Here is a 25,858-nt window from a genome sequence, read left to right on the forward strand (position 1 = left end):
TATATCTGAAAATAATCATTTGGGGTATCATCTTTCCAAGAGCTCCATCTGAATTCACCTGCCGACGTTCCTCTGCACTTCCATGCGCAACATTTCTCAGCTGGCACAATTTGATTGGCTGCTGTCCGATTCAAACTGTAATCCGTTAAATGAAGAGTTGATGTGCTGCACACTTTTTTTAATAGCATAATTTTTTATATTTGGGCTTGGGGAGGGTATCATCGGCTATGAAAAGCCAACTGACATTTACTCCTCACAGGCTCGCCACCCCTCATAGCCTGGTTTCTTCCTAGGTTCTGGACTTTCTAGGGAGTTTTTCCTAGCCACCGTGCTTCTACACCTGCATTGCTTGCTATTTGGGGTTTTAGGCTGGGTTTCTGTACAGCACTTTGTGACATCAGCTGATGTAAGAAGGGCTTTATAAATACATTTGATTGATTGATTGATTGACTGACCAAGTCAGTCCAAGTTAAGTCACGAGTCATTGGTGTTAAAGTCAAAATCGAGTTGTAAGTCATCATATTTGTGACTCGAGTCCAAGTCATGTGACTCGAGTCCACACCTCTGGTACATAGGCATGTTACTTTTACTCGTTATTTATTATTCACTGTGTATTTATTCGTGTCACTATTTCCTTTTTGTCCATCTTTAACTCTGCATTGTTGGAAAAGGACTCTTAAGTAAGCATATCACTGTTAGTGAACACTTGTTGGCTTCGAAGCATGTGACAAATACAATTTGATTCGATTTTTTATTTAAACGTGTTTTTGTTTATTCTTCCTTTTCAAGTGTCCCTGTCTATCACGGAAAGCTTCCCAGACACAATGAATGCTGGGAAAGCACAGGAGAACTATGTATTTCACGACCCACTTCATCGAGAGAGCACGATTATGAGAGACGTCTGTCAGGAGAAAACCAGTCCCCCATCCAGTCTCCTCTCCATCCGTAAACACACACAGGGTCTCCAACTCCCCACCACACGGGCTGCCACGTCTGCCCCTCCTGTCAGTGTGTCACATCAGTAGGTCCATTGGGAGAGCTGCCATTTATGACAACCGCCCGAGTTACCAGACCGACAGCCACCAGCCAGCATATGGGGCCTCCAATGTCCCAGTTGGTTGGAGCATGGTGTTTAGAGCACAAATCTTAGATTTGATTCCTGCATGGGCCAAATATGTTCAAAGGCCCAGTGCAGTCAAAATTATGTTCTGCCTGTGTTTATCACATTGTACAACAGCTGATGAAACTAACACTGAGTTTACCCCTCCCCACTCAGACCACTCCCAGACAGTCCTAGCAAAATTCTTGCTGAAGCCCCCCCCCCATTTTAATAGAAATCAATTGTAGTAAGGTACTTAATTTTACCCAGAAATGATTTTATATTGAAATAAAAACAGCAGAGTTGGGTCTTTTAATGTAAAAGTATTGAGACCCCTTGACTTTACCAATGTTGTGACATTAGAGCCTTATTGTAAAATTTATTGAATAAATGTTTTTCCTCAATCTACACACGATACCCCATAATGACAAAGCAAAAACAGGTTTTTAGGCATGTTTGCAAATGTATTAACAATAAAACAGAAATACCTTATTTACAGAAGTATTCAGACCCTTTGCTATGAGACTCAATTTAGCTCAGGTGCACCCTGTTTCCATCCATCATCCTTGAGCTGTTCCTACAACTTGGAGTCCACCTGTGATAAATTTAATTGATTGGGCATGATTTGGAAAGGCACACACCTGTCTATATAAGGTACCACAGTTGACAGTGCATGTCAGTGCAAAAACCAAGCCATGAGGTCGAAGGAATTGTCCGTAGAGCTCCGAGACAGGATTGTGTCGAGGCACAGATCTTGGGATGGGTACGAAAACATTTCTGCAGCATTGAAGGTCCCCAATAACACAGTGGCCTCCATCATTCTTAAATGGAAGAAGTTTGTAACCACCCAGACTCTTCCTAGAGCTGGCCGCCTGGCCAAACTGAGCAATTGGGGGAGAGGGGCCTTGGTCAGGGAGGTGACCAAGAACCCGAAGTTGCTTCAACAAAGTACTGAGTAAATGGTCTGAATACTTATGAAAATGTTATATTTCAGTTTTTCTTTGTTATTATAGATTGAGGGATAAAACAATTTTTTTGAATGAGGGTGTAACGTAACACAATGTGGAAAAAGTCAAGGGGTCTGAATACTTTCCGAATACACTGTACATTGCTCTGGAAGCATCTGTTGAAAGACCATATCATGAGGCATATGCTAGAACGTCCCAGTAAGAACCCAAGTTCATGACCTTTAGGACTCAATGACTGTGGCCAAATTCTCAAATAGCCTCACTACATCCATATTGGCTCCTTCTCATGACGAAGATAAGGACTAATTAGGGTTGTATGAGATTGCGTTCACCTATAAAGACCTTCTCATCAGGTGAGAGCAGAGCTGGCAATCAGCCAACGTCTCTCGGCAAGTGTCACCTTTCCTCATGTAGGGTAGATGGATAGCGTGGCTGTTCTAGTGTTTTGCAAAATTACAACATATGCAGACAATTACTTTGCTATGAAATTAAATATGTCTGAAATGTGATTCTTAAGTGAATGTAGTTGATTTTATTGAATCGTTAGTGGATATTTGTAATAGACAGAAGCAATGAACAGATTTGGCGAAAAGTGGTCCATCTGCACTTAAAAACCCTTTATTTTCAGATTCTGGGGTATTTACTTCATTTTCTGCTGCTTTCTGACAATATCACCACCATGAATCAACCAACATCATTTAACACTCAAAATAGACATCTACATTTAACATCTAATTTCAAAACAGTCACAACAAGCACTCTGGGTTTGGTTTCCTAGGCGAATATCATGATTCACTTTTATTAAAAGCGTCATAACAACAGTTCATCGTACGATGTTCCAAAAAAATAACAGACACACAAAAAAACCCATTTACAACGTATGTCTGTAAACTTCAAGGCTAGTTAGAATTGAGGTAATGCTGTTCAGCTTGGTGGCTAAAAGAAAGAAAAAGTCCATTCAAAGATAAAAGGTACCTGATTATTTTACTCGTACACCAATGCATCATCAGAAAGAGAGTGAGACGAATTGATTGCAGAACTTTTTAATGTCATCATTTGTATGCAATTTCGTTTCTCTTTTTCACCAACACTTGTGGTTGTAGTTGTGTTAAAATGGGAGAGCGATGTTTGAAACATTCAAAAGCTGCCTTCGGTTATTGCTGTCTCCCTCCGCGTTGTGGGAGAGAGGTCTCTCCTCTGCTCGGCTTTGTCAGTGTCAGACTAAAAACAGGCAGGAGAGTCAGGGCCATCGGTCGCTGTGAAACTGGAAAACTGTTTCTAAAACCAGTGTGACTTGGAAGAGTCAGACAATATGGGTGTTAATAGTGGACAGAAAACTGGTACTGAGAAGGGTAATGGGACAGGAACGGTTGGAAGGTGACGGTAGGACCGTCCGATTGAGACGGGGGAACAGTCAGGTAGGATTGTTTAGAGTGTAAGACTACAGGAATAGACAGACGTGTGTGTGTGTGATCGTCAGTGAGAGACTGGGAACAGTCAGATTATTAGGCCATCTGATTTGTGAGAACTTCCTCCTGCTCTTCAAAGCAGAACAGTACAACAGCAAAATCTAAATTACCCATGATTCTTTTCATCAGCAGCATATAGACAGATGCTTAATGCCGTTAAATTGTGCGCCACTGGAGAGTTACGAGATGCTACTTACTGTCACAATATCCACCAAAAAATTAAATAACTGAAACAGAAAAGCAGCATAGCACTATTGGAACGATTAATTCCTATAATAATATTTGAGGAAATTTCCCATTTCATCTAGAATGCACCATTCAGTGAACAAAGACCAAAAATAACACCCTTTTAACATCCGCAAAACTCTACTTCAGTTAGCTTTTTCCCTGACTATGCCATTAACAATACATTAAGAGCCTTTAGCTACATATGCTCTCCCTGATTTACATTTTTACCTGTCAAAGAAACAAAAACAATGAAAACAAATTCATATGTTTGGATATCAAGTTGGTGTGTGGGGGGTCAAAGCCCAGTTAGATTCAGTCACTCTTCTCTTCCTCCTCAAGGGCATCCTCTCCTTCCTCCTCTTCCTCGGCCTCCAGGTCTTCTGGTGAGTCGGCTTCCTCGGCCAATGCGGAGGCCTCATCTTCTAGCGCAGACGACTCTGCAGTCTTCTCCAGGCTCTCAGCTGAGTCACTGTCATCAGGAGTCTCTGGGTCTGCGGTCGCAGCAGCAGGGCGGTCCAGGGCACCCTGGCTGGGCTCCTTCTCCTGGCCCTGAGCTCCAGAGGCAACCCCCATGGCTCCAGCCATGGCACTCTGCAGGTCGGCCAGGGCAGTGGGGGGGAAGCCAGGCAGGGTGAGACCTCCCAGGCCAGGGGGCAGGAACATGTAGGGGGAAAAGAGCCCCGGGGCCATGGTGGAGAGCAGGAAGGGATTGAAGGCCAGGGAGTTAGCCGACATGCCGGAGGCGGCCATAGCGGCAGCAGCCACATTCAGAGCCACGGCCTCCCCATTAGCCTTGCTCGACGCTGTCTCCTTCCCAGTGTCGTCCTTCTCCTCATCCCGCTCTTCTCCACCCTCCCTGGCATCTCTCTTCGATGTCTCGTCCGAATCGCCCTCGTCGTTGGTGCCGTTGGAGGCTGCAGCAGGCGTGGCTGCAACAGGGGTGGCTACAGCCAGGTTGCTGGCGAACAGGCCTCCCAGGCCAAACACGTTGGGCAGACCACCCATACCAGCCATGCCAGGCAGCACGAGAGGCAGCATGGCCGAGACGTGTTTAGCATCAGCCCCCCCCATGCCGGGGAAGCCCATGAGCTGCAGCTGCAGGCTCTGGAGGCTCTGTAGGCCCTGCAAGCTGGTGAGGTCCATGCCTCCAAACAGGCCGTTTATCAGCAGGGGGTTAAGGCCCCCAGAGGATGCAGCCTGGGCCGCTGTTGCCTTGGCGATCTCCGATTTGGGACGTCTTCCCCGACGACGGACGCCTTCCTCACGCACCAAGGGCCCAGTCAGGAGACGGTCGGACATGGCCTCAGGGAGGAAGCCCTAAGGAAGGGAGAGGAGACCACAGTTAGTTTGACCTTACACTCATGGCAGTCAATGACAATTTAGCATTTAGGCATCAATTTCTGCTCAAACAGAGTTCAAACTGCTTGTTGAAATTCCATCAGATAAAGTCAAAATATAAAACAAGTGCTGATTGCCATCATTTGATGGCTAAACAGGAGAAGGACAAATGACTCACCGATTGCTTGACAATGTCAGTCCACTCTGGAGCGACAGCAAAATCTGGGTTCTCCAGGAGCCATCTGGGAAGATCCTTCATGGGAGGGGCCATGGCACCACCCATCTGGGAAAGAAATGGGACAAAATGGTTCTTAAGCTACCAATACCTTCAGTTTGCCATGAAAAGCCAAATTAGGTCTTTGAAACTGTTGCTACACAGCGACCAATGCATTTGTGAAAATTGATTTGTACCGAAATGAGCCCAAACCTTTCTGTACCAAAATGAGCCCAAACCTTTCTGTACCGAAATGAGCCCAAACCTTTCTGTACCAAAATGAGCCCAAACCTTTCTGTACCAAAATGAGCCCAAACCTTTCTGTACCAAAATGAGCCCAAACCTTTCTGTACCAAAATGAGCCCAAACCTTTCTGTACCAAAATGAGCCCAAACCTTTCTGTACCAAAATGAGCCCAAACCTTTCTTCCGTTTCTTCGGTTGACCACGGGAACCCTCTCTTCTCCGGTGAGCGTGTTGATGTCGATCTTGTTGGGGTTCCGGCAGCGGTGTCTCTTCTGCTTGGGTTTGGGGAACTGGGAGGAGAGGAGCGTCTCCTCACTCTTCTACAGTGAGGCAGACGGGGGAAGGGACAGGGTTTAGGAACCATGACAGGACATCTGAGATTCTTTAATACACTACAACCGTTACAAAATAGAATAGCTAAATGTTATATTTTGTAACCATAGTTGAATCACTGAAAGGGTTGTGGTAAGATTTGATTTAGGAAAGCGACCAGGGGGTTGAAGGTAAGTCATATGCCACATGAATGGATAGTTCCACTGGATAGGGAAATCTGATAAAAAATATTGTATACAAAAAAAATCTAGTACATACTGGTGTGTACGCAGTAGGCATGTCCATGGTGTATGTGGGGTGCTGTCTGAGCCAGTCACTCAGGTCTTTGTTAGAGGGGGTACCAGCCTCCCTGTCCTCCATAGCGCTGACAGAGGGGACACGGGCGGAGGTGCTGGGAATGTTGTGGCGGTGGGAACGTGGTGACATCCCCTCCACTGAAGCTTTGGTCCTGTCTGAATCTTCCTGTTGTGGGAAGGCAGGAGAAACTCTGTTCATTACCATGTCAAATTACATCATGATCTGTTCATTACCATGTCAAATTACATCATGATCTGTTCATTACCATGTCAAATTACATCATGATCTGTTCATTACCATGTCAAATTACATCATGATCTGTTCATTACCATGTCAAATTACATCATGATCTGTTCATTACCATGTCAAATTACATCATGATCTGTTCATTACCATGTCAAATTACATCATGATCTGTTCATTACCATGTCAAATTACATCATGATCTGTTCATTACCATGTCAAATTACATCATGATCTGTTCATTACCATGTCAAATTACATCATGATCTGTTCATTACCATGTCAAATTACATCATGATCTGTTCATTACCATGTCAAATTACATCATGATCTGTTCATTACCATGTCAAATTACATCATGATCTGTTCATTACCATGTCAAATTACATCATGATCTGTTCATTACCATGTCAAATTACATCATGATCTGTTCATTACCATGTCAAATTACATCATGATCTGTTCATTACCATGTCAAATTACATCATGATCTGTTCATTACCATGTCAAATTACATCATGATCTGTTCATTACCATGTCAAATTACATCATGATCTGTTCATTACCATGTCAAATTACATGATGATCTGCTCATTACCATGTCAAATTATATCATGATCTGTTCATTACCATGTCAAATTACATCATGATCTGTTCATTACCATGTCAAATTACATCATGATCTGTTCATTACCATGTCAAATTCAATCTGAGTATTTCTGTGATTTATTTAAAAAAAAAATTTTATCAAATATATACTGAAAAAGAATAAACGCAACACCAGCTACTTCGAAGATTTTACATAGCTCACAAGGAAATCAGTCAATTGAAATAAATTCATTAGACCCTAATCTATGGACTGGGAATACAGATATGCATCTGTAGGTCACAGATACCGTAGAAACAATGGGCCTCAGGGTCTCGTCATGGTATTTCTGCCCATCCCATAACCTCACCTCCACCATGAGGCACTCTGTTCACAACTTTGACATCAGCAAACCGCTCGCCCACATGGTCTGCGGTTGTGAGGCCGGTTGGATGTACTGCCAAATTCTAAATCTACGTTGGAGGTGGCTTATGGTTGAGAAATGAACATTCAATTCTCAGGCAACAGCTCTGGTGGACATTCCTGTAGTCAGCATGCCAACTGCACGCTCCCTCAAAACTTGAGACATCTGTGGCATTGTATTGTGTGACAAAACTGCACATTTTAGAGTGGCCTTTTATTGTCCCCAGCACAAGGTGCACCTGTGTAATGATCATGCTGTTTAATCAGCTTCTTTATATGCCACACCTGTCAGGTGGATGGATTATCTTGGCAAAGATTAAATGCTCACTAACAGGAATGTAAACACATTTGTGCACCAAATTTGAGAGAAATAAGATTTTTTGTGCTTATGGAATATTTATGATATCTTTTATTTCAGCTCGTGAAACATATTTTTCTTCAGTGTAATTTGATGTTTTCATTCCTATCAAATTTATTTGAATGTAGTTTAGTCTAATTGAGAAAGCATGCCTTTTCCCAAAAAGATCCAATACGTACAATGTTCAGGGCATCTTACAAAAACGTTCAAAACTAAATCCATCTGTGTATTTTCTTTAGAATTATTGACATGTATTTCTCTAGTAATGAGTCCTGTACCGTGGCTCCTCTCATGAACAGCAGCTCCAGCCCCTCCACATTTTTCCTGCGGCCCCGCCTCCTCCTGGTGGGCAGGTCAGCCTCGACCAATGAGCAGTTGGCCCTGTGTCTGGAGGGTGTGGACGCCTGCAGAAGCTCCATCTGTGCCTTGAGGGCAGCAGGTGACACCATGCTGCTGGAGGAGCTCGCCGGGGACGGCGCTGAAGACTTGTGGTGCTGGTGCAGAATACCCTGGAAAAGATAAACCAGTATGGAAACTTTTAGAGTAAATGAATAGACTAAATACAATACCCGTAACAAAAATGGAAACTTTAATATAATACAGTCCATAGTGCTTTACATATTTGATTAATTTATATAAATAGATGTTATGATAAATACATTTTATTTTAATGATATCCATTTTACTCCTACACCTGATCCCATTGAGATTAAAAGTATTTAAAATCAGGGACCTGACCCAAAACTATAATTAAAAAATGAAACAATGCAGTTGTAAAAAGTGACGCATAATTCTCATTTCTGAATTGAGTATTAATTCCTAACTCTAAAGACCGTGCCTTGGTAAGATCCATGGCCTGGCTCTGGGACTCTGCAGCGTGAGACTCTCTGAGCTGGGCCACCATATCCATCAGGTTCCTGCGCTTGGCCACACGCTCCGCCTCTATCTCCACCTTCCTCCGCCTGCGACGACGCTGCTTCGGCAATGATATGCTCAGAGCATCCTCCTGTACGGAGGAAGGGAAGAAGAGAGGGATGATTAAGATGTGATCACAACAACAATTAAAATCAATGAAAGTAAATTGCAATGATGTAAGGAATGTGTTTTTATGATTAATAAAGGAATATCTATTTACAGACCGCATCAATACATTAACTTCAATCAATTTATTGTGAAGGACTAATATCTTGATAAATTGTGCAGTTAGAACAAACTAAACCTACTTTGGGAGGGTAGGGATAGAGTCTTCGGTTAGCAGTTTCGGGCCTAGCTAGCGACTTACATTAACCTGGGGCGACAGGGTGAGGTCCTCGCTGCCACTGAAGCTGGTCTGAGCGGCCGCTGCCATCGACAGTTCGGCCAGGCTTCGCCTCGGCATGGGGCTTTCAGACGTCATGGGGCCGGGGTATCCAGGCAACAGGCCCGGGAAGTCGAAGAGCTGGCGTCGGTTGGCGGGCCACTTGCCCATGATGACCACATCGCAGATGTTGTCCATGCGATTGATCATGACACGATCCTGGAAGGTCGGGACAGAGCAGAGAGAAATGGGTTCATTCTAGAGCAGGGGTTGGAACTTTTTATAGAATACCACTAGGGCACTGGACTAGTACCTTCATGATGGAGTGTAGTCTGACTTGAACAGGGTTTTGCTTGTTTTTCAAAAATTCTTTACATAAACTGATTCGTGTTATATCAATACAGAACTTAAAGGGAACTCATGGCTACCATGTTTATGTCTGTGTGTGCAGTTTGACAAAAGTATGTATGCTTGTCAGAAATGTCATTACAAAATCATGGATATTAATATGGAGTTGGTCCCCCCTTTGCTGCTATAACAGCCTTCACTCTTCTGGGAAGGCTTTACATTAGCTGTCGGAACATTGCTGAGGGGACTTACATCTATTCAGCCACAAGAACATTAGTGAGGTCAGGTACTGATGTTGGGCGATTAGGCCTGGCTTGCAGTCGGCATTCCAATTCATCCCAAAGGTGTTTGATAGGGTTGAGGTCAGGGCTCTGTGCAGGCCAGTCAAGTTCTTCCTCACTTTGTGCACGGTGGCATTGTCATGCCGAAACAAGAAAAGACCTGCCACAAAGTTGGAATCATCTAGAATGTCATTGTATGCTGTAGCGTTAAGATTTCCATTCACTGGAACTAAGAGGTCTAGCCCAAACCATGAAAAACAGCCCCAGACCATAATTTCTCCTCCACCAAACTTTACAGTTGGCACTATGCATTGGGGCAGGTAGCGTTTTCCTGGCACCCGCCCAACCCAGATTTGTTCGGACTGCCGAACAGTTAATGTGCTGACGTTGCTTCCAGAGGCAGCTTGGAACTCGGTAGTGAGTGTTGCAACCGAGGACAGAAGATTTGTATGTGCTAATTGCTTCAGCCCTCGGCGGTCCCGTTCTGTGAACTTGTGTGGCCTACCACTTTGCAGCTAAGCTGTTGTTGCTCCTAGACGTTTCCACTTCACAATAACAGCACTTACAGTTGACCCGCTAGCAGTTACGCTAATGCTAGTTAGCAACTTCCTTCAAACTGCAGACAGACATAAAAATGGTAGCCACGATTTCATCTGACTCCGGGGAAGTAGATAACGGGCTTCATTGCCAAAATATTGACGTATCCCCTTAACACTCTGTCCAAGGAGTACAGTCGTGGCCAAAAGTTTTGAGAATGACACAAATATTAATTTCCACAAAGTTTGCTGCTTCAGTGTCTTTAGATATTTTTGTCAGATGTTACTATGGAATACTTTAGTATAATTACAAGCATTTCATAAGTGTCAAAAGCTTTTATTGACAATTACATGAAGTTGATGCAAAGAGTCAATATTTGCAGTGTTGACCCTTCTTATTAAAGACCTCTGCAATCCACCCTGGCATGCTGTCAATTAACTTCTGGGCCACATCCTGACTGATGGCAGCTCATTCTTGCATAATCAATGCTTGGAGTTTGTCAGAATTTGTGGGTTTTTGTTTGTCCACCTGCCTCTTGAGGATTGTCCACAAGTTCTCAATGGGATTAAGGTCTGGGGAGTTTCCTGGCCATGGACCCAAAATATTGATGTTTTGTTCCCCGAGCCACTTAGTTATCACTTTTGCCTTGTGGCAAGGTGCTCCATCATGCTGGAAAAGGCATTGTTTGTCACCAAACTGTTCCTGGATGGTTGGGAGAAGATGCTCTCGGAGAATGTGTTGATACCATTCTTTATTCATGGCTGTGTTCTTAGGCAAAATTGTGAGTGAGCCCACTCCCTTGGCTGAGAAGCAACCCCACACATGAATGGTCTCAGGATGCTTTACTGTTGGCATGACACAGGACTGATGGTAGCGCTCACCTTGTCTTCAACGGACAAGCTTTATTCCGGATGCTCCAAACAATCGGAAAGGGAATTCATCAGAGAAAATGACTTTACCCCAGTCCTCAGCAGTCCAATCCCTGTACCTTTTGCAGAATATCAGTCTGCCCCTGATGTTTTTTCCTGGAGAGAAGTGGCTTCTTTGCTGCCCTTCTTGACACCAGGCCATCCTCCAAAAGTCTTCGCCTCACTGTGCGTGCAGATGCACTCACACCTGCCTGCTGCCATTCCTGAGCAAGCTCTGTACTGGTGGTGCCCCGATCCCGCAGCTGAATCAACTTTAGGAGACGGTCCTGGCGCTTGGTGGACTTTCTTGGGCGCTCTGAAGCCTTCTTCACAACAATTTAACCGCTCTCCTTGAAGTTCTTGATTAGCCGATAAATGGTTGATTTAGGTGCAATCTTACTGACAGCAATATCCTTGCCTGTGAAGCCCTTTTTGTGCAAAGCAATGATGACGGCACATGTTTCCTTGCAGGTAACCATGGTTGACAGAGGAAGAACAATGATTCCAAGCACCACCCTCCTTTTGAAGCTTCCAGTCTGTTATTCGAACTCAATCAGCATGACAGAGTGATCTCCAGCCTTGTCCTCATCAACACTCACACCTGTGTTAACGAGAGAATCACTGACATGATGTCAGCTGGTCCTTTAGTGCCAGGGCTGAAATGCAGTGGAATTTTTTTTTGGGGGGGGGGATTCAGTTCATTTGCATGGCAAAGAGGGACTTTGCAATTTATTGCAATTCATCTGATCACTCTTCATAACATTATATGGAGTATATGCAAACTGCCATCATACAAACTGAGGCAGCAGGCTTCGAGAAAATTTATATTTGTGTCATTCTCAAAAAGTACAGTCGTGGCCAAAAGTTATGTACACCAAACATTAGGAACACCTTCCTAAAATTGAGTTGCGCGCAATTTTTGTCTTGATAATTCACCCTCTCAACGTCACACATACACAATCCATGTCTCAATTGTCTCAAGGCTTAAAAATCATTCTTAACCTCTTATGGACAGGCGTTCCGTTACCAATATCCAATGGTAGCGCCTGGCGCGAAACACGAAAAACCTTAAAAATGCTATAATTTCAATTTCTCAAACATATGACTATTTTACACCATTTGAAAGATAAGACTCTCCTTTATCTAACCACATTGTCCGATTTCAAAAAGGCTTTACAACGAAAGCAAAACATTAGATTATGTCAGGAGAGTACCCAGCCAGAAATAATCACACACCCATTTTTCAAGCTAGCATATAATGTCACAAAAACCAAAACCACAGCTAAATGCAGCACTAACCTTTGATGATCTTCATCAGATGACACTCCTAGGACATTATGTTATACAATACATGCATGTTTTGTTCAATCAAGTTCATATTTATATCAAAAACCAGCTTTTTACATTAGCATGTTTTGTTCAGAACTAGCATACCCACCGAAAACTTCCGGTGAATTTACTAAATTACTCACGATAAACGTTGACAAAAAACATAACAATTATTTTAAGAATTATAGATACAGAACTCATTTATGCAATCGCGGTGTCCGATTTTAAAATAGCTTTTCGGTGAAAGCACATTTTGCAATATTCTGAGTACATAGCCCAGCCATCACGGCTAGCTATTTTGACACCCACCAAGTTTGGCACTCACCAAACTCAGATTTACTATAAGAAAAATTGGATTACCAAGAAATGGTCAGACAGGGCACTTCCCATATAGAATCTTCTCAGGTTTTTGCCTGCCATATGAGTTCTGTTATACTCACAGACACCATTCAAACAGTTTTAGAAACTTTAGAGTGTTTTCTATTCAAAGTTCTGAATGTTTTGTACACTCAATGTACATAGTGTACGCCTATCGTTCACTGACAGTTCCCACAATGTGTGTTTTTATATATTTGAATACATATGTTGAGAAAAATATATTTGTATATATTTTTTCATTTGTGTGTTCATTTAATTCACCACTACATTAATACATATGAGAATGTATATGGTTTACTACCAACCTTGGGCCAGAAGGATGAGGTGGTTCTCTCCTGGAGGGCCGGGATGGCAGAGGGCTCTCCGTCCTCGGGGCAGAACCCGTCGCGGGTCTCGTCTCTGGCTGTGGTGCTCAGTGAGGCGTTGCTCTCCTCGTCAAAGTTCTTCTGCTCTGAGGTGGCGCCCGCTGAAAAACAACAACAGTGCTTTGTCAATACCAGCCAGAGGAAAATCTACAAATGGCTTCAAATATAGTACTTCCTTAATACTAGCCACAGCAGAATACTACGAGAACCATACAGTGTCCTCAATGCAAGCCTAAGCAGCTTAATTATACAAACACACAGCCATGTAGTCCTTTCTAAATGCCATCTAAAGCAGACCAACTACACACCACCACTAACTGTTGTGGCTGGCTTCAACACAAAGCAGTAGACCCAACTCTTTGTCTAGACTTTTACAGACTCACTGTTGACGGTTTAAAATGAATTCAAACACCAATTGCCCTAAAATACTTATTTAAGCAATGGAGTTAGGAGTAGGACCTACCTTCAGCTTGAGAGGACTTCTCAGAATTGTCGTCTTCCTCCATCTTCTCCTCATCGGGCCCTTTCTCAGCCACTGGTTTAGGAGACTTGGCAGGGCTTCCTTCTTTCTCATCTCTCTCTTCCTTCTTGGTTCCCTGCTCTTCTGATGCTTTAGGAGACTCTGGTTTCTCCTGGAATTCCAGCTTTTTGTCCTGGTCGTTGGTCTCCTCAGTGGGGGCTTTGTACTCCTTCTCGGGTTTGGCCTCCTTGGAAGTCTCTCCGTCAGCGTCGCCGTTGACCTCCATTTTCTCCTCTTTGTCTTCCTCCTCTCCCTTCTCCTCCTCCTCGTCCTTCACCTTCTTGGGAGACCCGGACTTCTCTTCCTTCTTCGCCTCCATCTCTTCTTCCTTGCCTTCATCTGGTTTCTCAGTTTTAGTACATGGAATGTCGTCACCTTCCTCTTTCATCTCCTTCCCTTCTTCCTCCTCTTGGACAGGTAAGGATTTCTCAGCACCAGCAGTAGTTGAGGCCAGCTCAGTGGAAGAGGAAGAAGCAGTAGAGAGAGCTCCATCGCGGGGCGGCTGAGGCACCCCAGCCGATCCACCCTTGGTGAACTTCCTGTGGGCCTCCAGGAAGCCCAGCGCAGGGTCGTTGAGGATGTGGTAGTCAGTGCGGCTCACGCCGTGCTTGGAGGCGCCCAGGAGGAGGTCGAGGTCGTGCCGGCCGCAGTCCCACCACTCGGGCAGGTCGGAGCTGGGCTGGCAGAGGCGCAGGCGCTCACCCAGCAGGGGATTGGGCAGCACCTGCTCGCGAATGCGACGCAGCAGCTCAATGCGGTAGAGGGTGCGCGAGGCGCGCTCCTCCGTGATGGGGTCGATGATCAGGGTAGGGTCTGGGAGCTCTGCCAGACAGAAAAGAGGGAGGGAGGAAGAGGGTGGGGGTAGGTAAGGAGTAATAGGGTGGGGGTAGGATGGGAGGAAGGAGGGTGGGAGGAAGAGGGTGGGAGTAAGTAAGGAGTAAGAGGGTGGGAGGGAGGAAGCAGGGTGGGGGGGAGGTAAGGAGTAAGAGGGTGGGAGGTAAGGAGTAAGAGGGTGGGAGGTAAGGAGTAAGAGGTTGGGAGGGAGGAAGGAGGGTGGGGGGAGGTAAGGAGTAAGAGGGTGGGAGGGAGGAAGGAGGGTGGGGGGGAGGTAAGGAGTAAGAGGTTGGGAGGGAGGAAGGAGGGTGGGGGGAGGTAAGGAGTAAGAGGGTGGGAGGGAGGAAGGAGGGTGGGGGGGAGGTAAGGAGTAAGAGGTTGGGAGGGGAGGAAGGAGGGTGGGGGGAGGTAAGGAGTAAGAGGTTGGGAGGGAGGAAGGAGGGTGGGGGAGGTAAGGAGTAAGAGGTTGGGAGGGAGGAAGGAGGGTGGGGGGAGGTAAGGAGTAGAGGTTGGGGGGAGGAAGGAGGGTGGGGGGGAGGTAAGGAGTAAGAGGTTGGGAGGGAGGAAGGAGGGTGGGGGAGGTAAGGAGTAAGAGGTTGGGAGGGGGGGAAGAGGGTGGGGGGAGGTAAGGAGTAAGAGGGTGGGAGGGAGGAAGGAGGGTGGGGGGAGGTAAGGAGTAAGAGGTTGGGAGGGAGGAAGGAGGGTGGGGGGAGGTAAGGAGTAAGAGGTTGGGAGGTAAGGAGGAAGAGGGTGGGAGGTAAGGAGGAAGAGGGTGGGAGGTAAGGAGGAAGAGGGTGGGAGGGAGGAAGGAGGGTGGGGAGAGAGAGAGATGGGGAATGGAAAACAGAGGGGATAGAGAGAGGTGTTGAGAAAGGAAGAGTTGTTTGTCTTCTCAGGGAAAGGTCCTTTGCTTTAGCACAAGCAAATTTAACTACGAGTGAGGGTTGTTGTAAGGAGACACAACAGAACTAGATAATTGAGGGCCCTTACCTGTGTTGGTCTTGACCTGCATGCGACACACCCGCTTGCACATGGCCACGAAGGAGAAGTAGTATTTCTCCAGGCTCTCGTCACTCTTCTTGTCCAGCCGGGCGAAGGCCCTGAACTGGGTCCAGTCAAAGCGCTGGCGGTCCGTGTCATAGATCACACCAAACGTAGACACAACCCGGTAGAAGTCTGATTCCTCACGCCTGGTCCACCTCAGGGAACAAGACAAGGGAAGGGTTAATCCAACAACCAATGGGACAAAAAGCAATGCATGAGTAGTGTATTGATAAGGAGACTGGAGCATTGTGGGTACTGTAGTACAGTTAGAAGTAGGGCTTCTCAAACGATCATACAGGAACAGTTGATATTCGAGAGCTTCTTGTAGTTCTAATGCCTTCTATACAGCAGGCTAACAAATTCTACTGTTTATTATACACAAGTCATCATAAACTGTTCATATTGTTTATCTTGTACAGCATCAGTCATAAGAGATCTATACCTCTGACGCCTCTCTTTGAAGGCGGCCGGGAGCCCCGTCGCCTCAGGCATAAAAGCTCCGCCCTTGGCCATATAAGGACTTCCCTCTGCCATGAAGGCTCCGTCCTCCTGCACGTAGGCCCCTCCTCCGTCTGTGACCATAGAGAAGAGATGTTCTCGGGGCCGGCGGCGGCGTCCGTCAGGCCGGGCCATGGCTTCCTGGCGGAGCTGCTCCCTCTTGTGTGTGCGCTGGTAGGCCGTGATGAGGCGGCGGAGTCTAGCGGTGAGGGCCGAGGCCGCCGGCCAGTACAGACGACCCACCCCTCTGCTGCCTGCTACATTCTCACCTGGTTTAGCTGGGAGGAGGAGGAATATTATTATTATACACACCTGGTTTAGCTGGGAGGAGGAGGAATATTATTATACACACCTGGTTTAGCTGGGAGGAGGAATATTATTATTATACACACCTGGTTTAGCTGGGAGGAGGAGGAATATTATTATACACACCTGGTTTAGCTGGGAGGAGGAATATTATTATACACACCTGGTTTAGCTGGGATGAGGAATATTATTATACACACCTGGTTTAGCTGGGAGGAGGGGGAGGAACATTATTATACACACCTGGTTTAGCTGGGAGGAGGAGAAACATTATTATACACACCTGGTTTAGCTGGGAGGAGGAGGAACATTATTATACACACCTGGTTTAGCTGGGAGGAGGAGGAATATTATTATTATACACACCTGGTTTAGCTGGGAGGAGGAATATTATTATACACACCTGGTTTAGCTGGGAGGAGGAGGAGTATTATTATTATACACACCTGGTTTAGCTGGGAGGAGGAATATTATTATTATACACACCTGGTTTAGCTGGGAGGAGGAGGAATATTATTATTATACACACCTGGTTTAGCGAGGAGGAGGAGTATTATTATTATACACACCTGGTTTAGCTGGGAGGAGGAGGAATATTATTATACACACCTGGTTTAGCTGGGAGGAGGAGGAATATTATTATACACACCTGGTTTAGCTGGGAGGAGGAGGAATATTATTATTATACACACCTGGTTTAGCTGGGAGGATGAGGAATATTATTATTATACACACCTGGTTTAGCTGGGAGGAGGAGGAACATTATTATACACACCTTGTTTTTGCTCGGAGGAGGAATATTATTATACACACCTGGTTCTAGCTTGGAGGAGTATTATTATTATACACACCTTGTTTAGCTGGGAGGAGGAGGAATATTATTATTATACACAGCTGGTTTAGCTGGGAGGAGGAGGAATATTATTACACACCTGGTTTAGCTGGGAGGAGGAATATTATTATACACACCTGGTTTAGCTGGGAGGAGGAATATTATTATACACACCTGGTTTGTTTAGCTGGGAGGAGGAATATTATTATACACACCTGGTTTAGCTGGGAGGAGGAGGAATATTATTATACAAACCTGGTTTAGCTGGGATGAGGAGGAGGAACATTATTATACACACCTGGTTTAGCTGGGAGGAGGAGGAGGAACATTATTATACACACCTGGTTTAGCTGGGAGGAGGAGGAACATTATTATACACACCTGGTTTAGCTGGGAGGAGGAGGAAGATTATTATACACACCTGGTTTAGCTGGGAGGAGGAGGAGGAACATTATTATACACACCTGGTTTAGCTGGGAGGAGGAGGAATATTATTATACACACCTGGTTTAGCTGGGAGGAGGAATATTATTATTTACACACCTGGTTTAGCTGGGAGGAGGAGGAACATTATTATACACACCTGGTTAAGCTGGGAGGAGGAGGAGGAACATTATTATACACACCTGGTTTAGCTGGGAGGAGGAGGAGGAACATTATTATACACACCTGGTTTAGCTGGGAGGAGGAATATTATTATACACACCTGGTTTAGCTGGGAGGAGGAGGAATATTATTATACACACCTGGTTTAGCTGGGAGGAGGAGGAACATTATTATACACACCTGGTTTAGCTGGGAGGAGGAGGAACATTAGGACTACTAAATGAGTCTGCATACTGTTGAGATGATTCTGAAGAGAAACTTTGGTTTCTTTGGATGCGCACATTGGTGGTTTGATACAAAATAGAAATGTTTAAATGAAATGATGGATCATGAATGGTAAATGATCCTCTGATTTGTATCAGATTGCTAGCAAATGTCATTGTCAACCTTTTTGTTCCACTTATCCCAAATGGTGTTTTGTAATATATGACAAAGCTAGACAGGCCAGTCAATCACTTACATTCACCACTCTCAATGACCACAGTCTCCTCTTTGTCATCCAGGGGTGAGTTTGCTAAGTCCTCCATCTCATCTTTAAAGGTCATGCGGAGAGGCTTGTACTCTGGGTCTTCATCCTCTCTGTACACACAAAGAACCAGGGATGGAAAGAAAGAGAAAGAGGGAGAAATGACTTCAAATTAAAAACAGAATGAAACAAAGGAGCGGGGAAAAGAGGGGAACACGGGAAAGAAAATGGAAAGATGAGGGAGATGGGAGGTCAGAATGAAAAAATAAAAAAAGCTGGTGAGAGAAAAGATGAACAAATGGAGAGAGACAGGAGGAAAAGAGGAGGAGGGAAAAAGTGGAGGGAAAAAGTGGTGGTGGTGAATATTGGCTGAGTGTCTTACCCCTCTGGACCATCTGCCATCATGTCCGCCCCCCTCTGCTCTGCAGCGATGGCCTTGGCGTCGGGCATGCCCACCCGCTCCAAGAAACACAGCGCAGGGTCAGCACGCATAGAGTTATACTTCTCATAGCCTGGACAGACAGACAGGAAGACAGACAGGAAGACAGACAGGAAGAGAATGAGAAAAAATGGGTAAGACAGTGATTGAATTACTGAGTTCTACTTTTCACATCGGGGGAGGAGGAGAGAGGGAGTGGGTGAGAGATTATTGAATTATTACCACTGGGAACCTACATGCACAGGAACAAGGCCTAGAACTAAGTCCAGTTTCAATGACAATTCACATTGGAACTATATAGGCTGCACACACCTAGCCGTCAATCCCGAAAGACAACGAACTGCAATACCACGCCAGAAAGATCCGCTTGCATTCAAACAGAGCTAAAACTAAACCATTATGAAGTTCACAGTTAGAATAAAACCCAACTGCCGTCCGTATGAAATGCAGCTGAAGAGGAGAGAAAAACAGACCCAGACAGAGGGCAGAGCCTGTTGGAGTGTCTGACTGGTTGTTTCAGTGGGCAAGAAAATCTTTGTGTCTAAGTGTGTGTGCGCCTTTGCCCAAGTGTGCCAGCGAACGAGAGAGAGAGATGCCCGTTGAAGTCCTCCAAGCAGAACAGATAAGAGCCTGCAGATCCTACTAAGCACGGTGGGTGGGAGGAGGGAGGGAGGAGGGAGGGAGGAGAGAGGCACAGGCTGGACAACCGTGACAGTGAGCAGACCAGACCAGGCCATCAGCCCCCCGCCCCCAAAGCCCCCGGCAGAACATCACATTTCAATTAGGATTTATGTGGTGACACATTGTTCCTAACCGCTGCTGCGCCCCGAGCCTAGCGCTAATCATGAGGGGGTTTATAGGCCATCACTCTTCCCTCTTGCAGTCCTGGAGAGTGCTGTGTGAGACAGTGTGTGTACGTTGTGTAGGGTGTGTGAGTGCTGTGTGAGACAGTGTGTGTATGTTGTGTAGGGTGTGTGAGTGCTGTGTGAGACAGTGTGTGTACGTTGTGTAGGGTGTGTGAGTGCTGTGTGAGACAGTGTGTGTAGGGTGTGTAGTGTGTGTGAGTGCTGTGTGAGACAGTGTGTGTAGTGTGTGTGAGTGCTGTGTGAGACAGTGTGTGTAGGGTGTGTAGTGTGTGTGAGTGCTGTGTGAGACAGTGTGTGTAGGGTGCGTGAGTGCTGTGTGAGACAGTGTGTGTAGGGTGTGTAGTGTATGTGAGTGCTGTGTGAGACAGTGTGTGTAGGGTGTGTGAGTGCTGTGTGAGACAGTGTGTGTAGAGTGTGTGAGTGCTGTGTGAGACAGTGTGTGTAGGGTGTGTGAGTGCTGTGTGAGACAGTGTGTGTAGAGTGTGTGAGTGCTGTGTGAGACAGTGTGTGTAGGGTGTGTGAGACAGAGAGCAGCTTCCTCCCCAGGCCTCCCAAGTGAATGAGGATTATGATTAACTATAGGCAAGCTCTATTGTATCCATTTGTGTTTGAGACAGCACCCGTGTGTGTGTGTGTGTGTGTGTGTGTGTGTGTGTGTGTGTGTGTGTGTGTGTGTGTGTGTGTATGCTCGTCAGTGCTGAGGCACAGGGTGGCAATTACAGAGAATAATGACAATTATCCCAAATTAATATTAATCACCATCAATATAATTACCACTATTAAATCATTACAATTCTAGCTTGTAATCTTGTTTGGCACTGTAATACAATTGAAATGGTCCAATGTAAACCAGCTAGCTCATAGCTAGCAGAGATCAAACAGAACACCGTCTAACCATGAAGTAGAACACCTCCACACACTGACAGCCTCTTCTCAGGCGGCTGGACATGGCCACCAATCAATCTCCTGACGTCTCACTGAGCCAGCTGTGCTCCGCGGTCGCTATGGGAACACCAATCAAGCTGAAGAAGCCAGGGTGTGTGTGACGCAGAGGGGTGGGGCTTACCGTGTTTGAAGACACCGATGAGCAGCGATCTGTCTGCCTCGCTGTCCCACCAATCGGCGGGCACCTCGGCGTGGAAAGGATGAGGGATCCAGATATCCATTTCACTGTGGCCCCAACCAAGGAGAGGGAGAGAGAAAAAGACAGGCGGAGAGACAGGCAGAGAGACAGGCAGAGAGACAGGCAGAGAGACAGGCAGAGAGACAGGCAGAGAGACAGGCAGAGAGACAGGCAGAGAGACAAGCAGAGAGACAGGCAGAGAGACAAGCAGAGAGACAGGCAGAGAGACAAGCAGAGAGACAGGCAGAGAGACAGGCAGAGAGACAGGCAGAGAGACAGGCAGAGAGACAGGCAGAGAGACAGGCAGAGAGACAGGCAGAGAGACAGGCAGAGAGACAGGCAGAGAGACAAGCAGAGAGACAGGCAGAGAGACAGGCAGAGAGACAGGCAGAGAGACAGGCAGAGAGACAGGCAGAGAGACAAGCAGAGAGACAAGCAGAGAGACAGGCAGAGAGACAGGCAGAGAGACAAGCAGAGAGACAGGCAGAGAGACAGGCAGAGAGACAGGCAGAGAGACAAGCAGAGAGACAGGCAGAGAGACAGGCAGAGAGACAGGCAGAGAGACAGGCAGAGAGACAAGCAGAGAGACAGGCAGAGAGACAGGCAGAGAGACAGGCAGAGAGACAGGCAGAGAGACAGGCAGAGAGACAGGCAGAGAAACAAGCAGAGAGACAAGCAGAGAGACAGGCAGAGAGACAGGCAGAGAGACAAGCAGAGAGACAGGCAGAGAGACAGGCAGAGAGACAGGCAGAGAGACAAGCAGAGAGACAGGCAGAGAGACAGGCAGAGAGACAAGCAGAGAGACAGGCAGAGAGACAGGCAGAGAGACAGGCAGAGAGACAGGCAGAGAGACAGGCAGAGAGACAGGCAGAGAGGGGAATGGATTAAAAGGGTCTAAAATCAACACGCAATCATTTACTCTGATGTGTCTCTGTAATGGGCCCCATCTCCAGGGGTCTGGAGGAAATATGGTCATTAGACAATTCTGGAACATCTCCACAGAGGCCAAATGGCACCCTATTCACAACATTGTGCCTTGACTAGAGCAAAAAGTAGTGCACTAAACATGGAAAAGGATGCCATTTAGGAAGCAGAACTCATCTGGAAGGAGACATAAGCAGAGGAGGCCGAACATCATGACCCCTACCAGACTACTGTCCCCACCACCATCACCCCTACCAGACTACTGTCCCCACCACCATCACCACCCCTACCAGACTACTGTCCCCACCACCATCACCCCTACCAGACTACTGTCCCCACCACCATCACCACCCCTACCAGACTACTGTCCCCACCACCATCACCCCTACCAGACTACTGTCCCCACCACCCCTACCAGACTACTGTCCCCACCACCCCTACCAGACTACTGTCCCCACCACCATCACCCCTACCAGACTACTGTCCCCACCACCATCACCCCTACCAGACTACTGTCCCCACCACCATCACCCCCTACCAGACTACTGTCCCCACCACCATCACCCCTACCAGACTACTGTCCCCACCACCACCACCCCTACCAGACTACTGTCCCCACCACCATCACCCCTACCAGACTACTGTCCCCACCACCATCACCACCCCTACCAGACTACTGTCCCCACCACCATCACCACCCCTACCAGACTACTGTCCCCACCACCATCACCCCTACCAGACTACTGTCCCCACCACCATCACCCCTACCAGACTACTGTCCCCACCACCATCACCCCTACCAGACTACTGTCCCCACCACCATCACCACCCCTACCAGACTACTGTCCCCACCACCATCACCCCTACCAGACTACTGTCCCCACCACCATCACCCCTACCAGACTACTGTCCCCACCACCACCACCCCTACCAGACTACTGTCCCCACCACCATCACCCCTACCAGACTACTGTCCCCACCACCATCACCCCTACCAGACTACTGTCCCCACCACCACCACCCCTACCAGACTACTGTCCCCACCACCATCACCCCTACCAGACTACTGTCCCCACCACCATCACCCCTACCAGACTACTGTCCCCACCACCACCACCCCTACCAGACTACTGTCCCCACCACCATCACCCCTACCAGACTACTGTCCCCACCACCATCACCCCTACCAGACTACTGTCCCCACCACCATCACCCCTACCAGACTACTGTCCCCACCACCACCACCCCTACCAGACTACTGTCCCCACCACCATCACCCCTACCAGACTACTGTCCCCACCACCATCACCCCTACCAGACTACTGTCCCCACCACCATCACCCCTACCAGACTACTGTCCCCACCACCATCACCCCTACCAGACTACTGTCCCCACCACCACCACCACCCCTACCAGACTACTGTCCCCACCACCATCACCACCCCTACCAGACTACTGTCCCCACCACCACCACCCCTACCAGACTACTGTCCCCACCACCATCACCCCTACCAGACTACTGTCCCCACCACCATCACCCCTACCAGACTACTGTCCCCACCACCACCACCCCTACCAGACTACTGTCCCCACCACCATCACCCCTACCAGACTACTGTCCCCACCACCATCACCCCTACCAGACTACTGTCCCCACCACCATCACCCCTACCAGACTACTGTCCCCACCACCATCACCCCTACCAGACTACTGTCCCCACCACCACCACCCCTACCAGACTACTGTCCCCACCACCATCACCCCTACCAGACTACTGTCCCCACCACCATCACCCCTACCAGACTACTGTCCCCACCACCACCACCCCTACCAGACTACTGTCCCCACCACCATCACCCCTACCAGACTACTGTCCCCACCACCACCACCACCCCTACCAGACTACTGTCCCCACCACCACCACCACCCCTACCAGACTACTGTCCCCACCACCATCACCACCCCTACCAGACTACTGTCCCCACCACCATCACCCCTACCAGACTACTGTCCCCACCACCACCACCCCTACCAGACTACTGTCCCCACCACCCCTACCAGACTACTGTCCCCACCACCATCACCCCTACCAGACTACTGTCCCCACCACCATCACCCCTACCAGACTACTGTCCCCACCACCCCTACCAGACTACTGTCCCCACCACCATCACCCCTACCAGACTACTGTCCCCACCACCCCCTACCAGACTACTGTCCCCACCACCATCACCCCTACCAGACTACTGTCCCCACCACCCCTACCAGACTACTGTCCCCACCACCATCACCCCTACCAGACTACTGTCCCCACCACCATCACCCCTACCAGACTACTGTCCACCACCACCCCTACCAGACTACTGTCCCCACCACCATCACCCCTACCAGACTACTGTCACCACCACCCCTACCAGACTACTGTCCCCACCACCACCACCCCTACCAGACTACTGTCCCCACCACCATCACCCCTACCAGACTACTGTCCCCACCACCATCACCCCTACCAGACTACTGTCCCCACCACCATCACCCCTACCAGACTACTGTCCCCACAACCATCACCCCTACCAGACTACTGTCCCCACCACCATCACCCCTACCAGACTACTGTCCCCACCACCATCACCCCTACCAGACTACTGTCCCCACCACCATCACCCCTACCAGACTACTGTCCCCACCACCATCACCCCTACCAGACTACTGTCCCCACCACCATCACCCCTACCAGACTACTGTCCCCACCACCATCACCACCCCTACCAGACTACTGTCCCCACCACCATCACCCCTACCAGACTACTGTCCCCACCACCATCACCCCTACCAGACTACTGTCCCCACCACCATCACCCCTACCAGACTACTGTCCCCACCACCCCTACCAGACTACTGTCCCCACCACCACCACCCCTACCAGACTACTGTCCCCACCACCCCTACCAGACTACTGTCCCCACCACCATCACCCCTACCAGACTACTGTCCCCACCACCATCACCCCTACCAGACTACTGTCCCCACCACCATCACCCCTACCAGACTACTGTCCCCACCACCATCACCCCTACCAGACTACTGTCCCCACAACCATCACCCCTACCAGACTACTGTCCCCACCACCATCACCCCTACCAGAATACTGTCCCCACCACCATCACCCCTACCAGACTACTGTCCCCACCACCCCTACCAGACTACTGTCCCCACCACCATCACCGCTACCAGACTACTGTCCCCACCACCATCACCCCTACCAGACTACTGTCCCCACCACCCCTACCAGACTACTGTCCCCACCACCCCTACCAGACTACTGTCCCCACCACCCCTACCAGACTACTGTCCCCACCACCCCTACCAGACTACTGTCCCCACCACCATCACCCCGTACCAGACTACTGTCCCCACCACCATCACCCCTACCAGACTACTGTCCCCATCACCCCTACCAGACTACTGTCCCCACCACCACCACCCCTACCAGACTACTGTCCCCACCACCATCACCCCTACCAGACTACTGTCCCCACCACCATCACCCCTACCAGACCACTGTCCCCACCACCATCACCCCTACCAGACTACTGTCCCCACCACCACCACCCCTACCAGACTACTGTCCCCACCACCATCACCCCTACCAGACTACTGTCCCCACCACCACCACCCCTACCAGACTACTGTCCCCACCACCACCACCCCTACCAGACTACTGTCCCCACCACCACCACCCCTACCAGACTACTGTCCCCACCACCATCACCCCTACCAGACTACTGTCCCCACCACCATCACCCCTACCAGACTACTGTCCCCACCACCACCACCCCTACCAGACTACTGTCCCCACCACCATCACCCCTACCAGACTACTGTCCCCACCACCACCACCCCTACCAGACTACTGTCCCCACCACCCCTACCAGACTACTGTCCCCACCATCCCTACCAGACTACTGTCCCCATCACCCCTACCAGACTACTGTCCCCACCACCATCACCCCTACCAGACTACTGTCCCCACCACCATCACCCCTACCAGACTACTGTCCCCACCACCACCACCCCTACCAGACTACTGTCCCCACCACCACCACCCCTACCAGACTACTGTCCCCACCACCATCACCCCTACCAGACTACTG

At 48.1% G+C, this 25,858-nt stretch overlaps 1 protein-coding gene across 1 annotated transcript in view; it reads right to left on the reverse strand.

The window, feature by feature from the left end:
* Positions 1-2,663: 2,663 nt before the first annotated feature.
* The window catches only part of LOC106598783 (chromodomain-helicase-DNA-binding protein 7), a 79,620-nt gene continuing 56,425 nt past the window's right edge, over positions 2,664-25,858 (reverse strand). Inside the window, exons 21-35 of the mRNA XM_045714589.1 lie at positions 20,722-20,825; positions 18,733-18,862; positions 18,345-18,463; positions 18,065-18,073; positions 16,085-16,418; positions 15,589-15,797; positions 13,708-14,586; positions 13,185-13,345; positions 9,084-9,317; positions 8,640-8,807; positions 8,080-8,310; positions 6,153-6,356; positions 5,738-5,881; positions 5,281-5,385; positions 2,664-5,081 (exon numbers count right to left, since the gene is read on the reverse strand). Coding sequence (XP_045570545.1) covers positions 4,077-5,081; positions 5,281-5,385; positions 5,738-5,881; positions 6,153-6,356; positions 8,080-8,310; positions 8,640-8,807; positions 9,084-9,317; positions 13,185-13,345; positions 13,708-14,586; positions 15,589-15,797; positions 16,085-16,418; positions 18,065-18,073; positions 18,345-18,463; positions 18,733-18,862; positions 20,722-20,825 — 4,036 coding nt within the window. The 3' untranslated portion in view covers positions 2,664-4,076. The remainder of the gene's footprint in view (positions 5,082-5,280; positions 5,386-5,737; positions 5,882-6,152; positions 6,357-8,079; positions 8,311-8,639; positions 8,808-9,083; positions 9,318-13,184; positions 13,346-13,707; positions 14,587-15,588; positions 15,798-16,084; positions 16,419-18,064; positions 18,074-18,344; positions 18,464-18,732; positions 18,863-20,721; positions 20,826-25,858) is intronic.

Source organism: Salmo salar, chromosome ssa03 (assembly GCF_905237065.1).
Source record: "Salmo salar chromosome ssa03, Ssal_v3.1, whole genome shotgun sequence".
NCBI lineage: Eukaryota > Metazoa > Chordata > Actinopteri > Salmoniformes > Salmonidae > Salmo > Salmo salar.